The 4,724-nt window shown below is 37.4% G+C and overlaps 1 protein-coding gene across 1 annotated transcript; it reads right to left on the reverse strand.

Moving 5' to 3' along the window:
• Positions 1-2,513: 2,513 nt before the first annotated feature.
• On the reverse strand, positions 2,514-4,066 carry LOC104000535 (WAT1-related protein At5g64700). Its single transcript, XM_065130794.1, has 7 exons — positions 3,876-4,066; positions 3,743-3,805; positions 3,526-3,642; positions 3,188-3,443; positions 2,953-3,111; positions 2,701-2,852; positions 2,514-2,619 (listed from the first exon to the last, which is right to left on the reverse strand). The coding sequence occupies exons 1-7, from the start codon at positions 4,046-4,048 to the stop codon at positions 2,514-2,516; spliced, it is 1,026 nt and encodes a 341-aa protein (XP_064986866.1). The 5' UTR covers positions 4,049-4,066.
• Positions 4,067-4,724: the final 658 nt, after the last annotated feature.

A 4,724-nucleotide genomic window follows, 5' to 3' on the forward strand; every position in this document is an offset into this window, starting at 1 on the left:
AGGTTATACTTGGTCACATGGGTTATGTTGTACTTGGTCACATGAGTTAGGCCGTACATGCCCACACGCGTTGAGTCGATTCAATCTGATCGATCAACTTGACTCAAGTCAGACCCCAATTGACTCCTCTTATCAAATTAGATTTCAACATTTAAAATTATTAAAGAATGACTCAAATCCATTAATAAAAACTTTACATTTAAGATCTTAAATTTAAAACTAATTACATTATAGAAATTCACACATAATTTCTTGAAACATTGATATATCTAATTAAATAAATTAGAACTACTATATTAATCCAAAAATAAGAGTTTTAATAATTAAATCAATATTAAAATTCACTTAAGCTTAAAAGATTAATATAAATCAAATAATCATTCTAACATCATAAATCAATTATTATTATTTATAAATCATAAAATTTCAAAATTAAAACATCATCATTCATTATAAAATTGTAACAATCCGAACATCAAAATTTTAAAACATAAATTAAAGCTAATTAAAAAGAAATGATCTCACCTCTCTTCGATTATCCTTTCCTCGATATCATCTCCCTAGGAAGTTATCTCCTCAATCCTTCCATTGTTAGGTTTGGTGAGAAATGAGGGAAGAGTAGCCTTTTTATATAAGAAAAGATGATATCTCCTTGAAAGGTAAGTAATAATTTAATTCTTATTTTTAATTTATTTTTATTTTTCTTTCACGAGAGAAATATAATATTCATTTCTTATAGTTCACACACCAAAATAGAATGTAAATTATTTACTTCCTAAATATCAAATAACTCATTAGAAAATAAATCAATTAATAATTTAATTGATTAGTAGAATTCTTAACTTATCCATGTGATTAAGAAAACTAAATTTAATTATTTCTTTAACTATAGTACACAAATATAGAAGTTAATAATAAAGCAATACATCATTTATAGTAATTAATTTATATTAAGGGAGAAATTATCGGTGATTACAACAAGGATAACGCAGAGAGAGACTATTCTCAATCATCCAGGCAATATTTTCATCTCAGGTTAGATCAGATCTACAGTAGATTCTTGCTATTATTACTTGGAAATAATTTGGATATTGTGCATAGTGACGGAATCCCTGTATCACAGTTATTCTCTTGAGATTGTTGATTGGGTTTTAGATAAAAGACTTTGAGATTTATATATTCATTATTCTTATATATGATTATCTCTAGTTTACCTTATGATTTTTACTCTTTACATTGGAAGAATTTTTTTCTTAAATTTTGATGTTCTATTTGATTATAATTTTTATTTAATTTCATCGCATGTTACGATCTATTAGTATTTGTTCGTATACAAAAGTTTATTTTTTTTTTACATCTCATCATGTAACATTGCATGTTTCCTAAATAAATGGTGATTACACGTGAATCTTTAGTGTCTGCAATTATGTCATTAGATTTTTTTTGTCAAAAATAAAATAAAATAAAAATAAAAGATGTTAGTATTTTAATCAGAGTGTTAGAGATAATGCTAGCAAGATGTAATATTAACTCGATGAGTTGGCTTAGGAAAGCATGATTACACTGCATAGATGTAATACTAATTAGGTTTGTCGGAAACCATAAGATTGACTCCTAAATAAGGTTCGTAGGAAACCTTCGCAACAGAGAACTTACCCAGCTTCTGTAACTCCACCTGCATCTTGGGAATGGCGAGGGGGCCATTGTCACTGGTGTCCCTGCTTGGTGAAGAAAGGTTCTCCTATTGCTTCGCTTCTGATGACACAACCACCGGTCTGCTCTTCGGCTCTTCGGCAAATCCTAGCCCACAAGTTGCTTCCGCTCCGTTCGTCAACAGCCATTCTCCCCTGTACTACCTCTCCTTACAAGGGATCTCGGTTGGTGCAACCCTCTTACCTACCGACCACAACCTTGGCGCTCAAACCGAGCGGGACTGGCGGCTTGGTCATTGATTCCGGCACCACTTTTACCCTGTTGACGGATCCAGCTTACGCGATGTTGATGCAAGCGTTTGTGTCTCAGATGGGTCTACCGGTGGTGGCCGTGAGCGGGTATGATATCTGCTTCTCGTTGCCACTGGATCCAAGTGGGGGGAAGCTGTCATTTGAACCTGCGAACTGTAGTGATCTCTGAAATCCAACAGCTTTTATTAGCTTGCTAATAAAACCTCTAGCTATTATATTATATGATTGGAAGAATTCATCCTCCACCTTTTCTACCAATCATTCGATTCATCTCTATCTGAAATCCAACAGATAACAATTCTGTTCTGGAAACCTGTTTTCTTATTGCACTTGGTATGCTCATCATCACAATGTTTCTTTCTTTGTACTAACTATGTATTCATTCAACAGACACATTGTCTTGAATCCTATAAAATGAGTACTAAACAATATATATATATATATATATATAGTGATCAAAAGAGTCACTGTTACAAGATTTATGATCAGATCCTCACGTATATCACTCTAAAAGTAACATTAAAGTGGTTGCGCATCCCTCTCTTGCAATCAGGTATTTCCATCTTCAATTGAAACCACGCAGGGCATGGTCTCCTTGCTCTTTCCCCATAGAAAACTATACAGGCCTCCCACCATTAGGAGTCCACCTAAAATACTGAAATCCAGGAGTTGACATGACATTAGATTAGCTAAATTAGTCACTCAATTTGGGAGAGAGAAGAATTCGATCATCCACCTTCCTAGAGTAATAATCTCCCCTAAGAAAATAGTCGAGCATATCATGGTGAAAACAAGAGACAGTGGTGTGAATATTGCCACAAAAACAGGGCCCTTCTTCTCAACGCACCAGCTCTGCAAGTAGAAAGAAACTCCCGTAACGATGAACCCCTGTCAAGCACGACAACAGAGTAGAAGACGGTGTTGAGAACTGCAAATAAGCTTCTTCATCATCATGTGAAGAGATGACTGAGGCGAGAATTGCAATTACAGAGTAGAGAATGGCAAGTAGGCCCATGTCCCAGTGCAACTTCCACTTGGAGCTCTCTCGCTCGAACGCCATGGCCACAAAAAGCGACTGAACCGTGCTGAGGAGGCACTGAAGCGTGGTTAACAGAAGCTTGGAGGGGTACTCCTTCAGCAAAATCCCCTGTCAAGAAAGAGGTGGTTGGCACTGCGCACTTCCGATCTTCTACAGCGAGCAGTTCTCGGGTATCGGTCAGTACCTGGTAGACCAGCCACAAGGACCAGGTGAGGTTGGCACCGATGACGAAGAAGGTTCCTTCGATCCAGGTGGCCTTCGGAGTGTTGACCAGCGCGTGGTCTCGTCGGCCCGCGCTGTGGGCGAAGTGGCTATAGAGGTGCAAAGAGTGGATGCGAGGGCCTCTGTAGAAGGCAATCGCTGCAACACCAGCCAAACAAAGTGTTACTCCCACTGCTTTACCTACTCCTGAGAGGCTCTTTACTTTGATGCTCTCCATCCTGTAGCATATATATATCTATATATTAAGCTTCATCATTAAAATAGAAACATATAATTCAGGAGAATACGAGAGCCACAAACCGGAGGAGTAAGGCCAGAAAGAAGGTAAACACTGGCACTGAGTTCGTAGCTGCCGATGTCACTGATGCTGTAGTATATTTCAAGCCAACGTTGTACATGTTTAAGCTGCAAGTAATCCTAAACGATCGCAAACCGAGTTAGACCAACAAAAAGGCAACACAAACTCCTCTCTGAGAGATCAGAAATCAGCGGAAACCAACGTCAGTAACGTACACACCCGATCAGCGCGTGCAAGAACATCTTCACAGCCGTCACGAGCTTCAGTGGCGGAGGCCTTTCCCTGAAATCAACAGTCAGTTCACAAACAACAGAAGACTTTGCTGTGTGTATTTGGGAACCGATGCGTATACCTCTCGAAGATAACAGCGAGTGGTACCAATATCACACAAGCAGCTGCTTGTCGATAGAAGATGAAGACGAACGTGCTCACACCCTCGACGAAGGCGGCCTTTGACATCACGTAGAAGCCAGTGTACGTCAGCTGTACGAGGACTGCAGCAAGATAGGGTTTCTGCGCATCCATGGAGGCGAAGGATGTGGAAGAGAGGGGAGGGAGAGATGATGGGGATGAGATGAGCCTTCTCCCTCCTTAAATAGAGTGATGGAAGAATGAAACGCCGAACTGTATCAAAAGGAGATGCCATCGTAGGATTTGGACAACCTTTTTGGGGAGCTAATGACATGCTTGCGGAAAACATAGCTTAAAGCCTTCACAAACCATATATATTAGTTCCGTTTAGGATGAAGAAATCATATTAGGGAGAAGGAAACGTGGTGACTATCTTAATCATATTAGGAATGAGAAATCATGATTCTCTCTCAAGTCATATATATTAGTCCTTCATGAGTTTTTGTATTTATTCCTAATTTGTATTATCACCAAAATCTCATAATTTTCTATTTTTGTAATATTTGTTTACGTATATATATCATATATAATATCAATGAACACTATTGCTTCATCATTTATTTTATGATATTAGAAACACAAGTTCTAAAGGACGTTTCATTGTTGCCCAAAGCTTCATTTCTTCCTGCTTTAGTATATGATGCTTCTATCAGTCAATCCTCATCGATTGTCATTATCTATTCTTTTAATTTTATAATAAAATATTATTCATTAATGTCATGTCATGGTCTAACTTTTCTGATAAACACTTATCTTTCATAAATAATTAAAGAGGATAAAATTGAGGTTG

Source organism: Musa acuminata, chromosome BXJ2-10 (assembly GCF_036884655.1).
Source record: "Musa acuminata AAA Group cultivar baxijiao chromosome BXJ2-10, Cavendish_Baxijiao_AAA, whole genome shotgun sequence".
Taxonomy (NCBI): Eukaryota; Viridiplantae; Streptophyta; class Magnoliopsida; order Zingiberales; family Musaceae; genus Musa; species Musa acuminata.

Bases quoted from the DNA above. Each gene is read 5' to 3' on its own strand.
- LOC104000535 (XM_065130794.1), bottom strand. From the start codon at position 4,048: ATGGATGCGCAGAAACCCTATCTTGCTGCAGTCCTCGTACAGCTGACG. The intron at 3,112-3,187 runs GTACTGACCGAT...CTTTCTTGACAG, and splicing joins CCTTGTGGCTGGTCTACCAG to GGGATTTTGCTGAAGGAGTA. The intron at 2,620-2,700 runs GTGGATGATCGA...CCTGGATTTCAG, and splicing joins GAGATTATTACTCTAGGAAG to TATTTTAGGTGGACTCCTAA.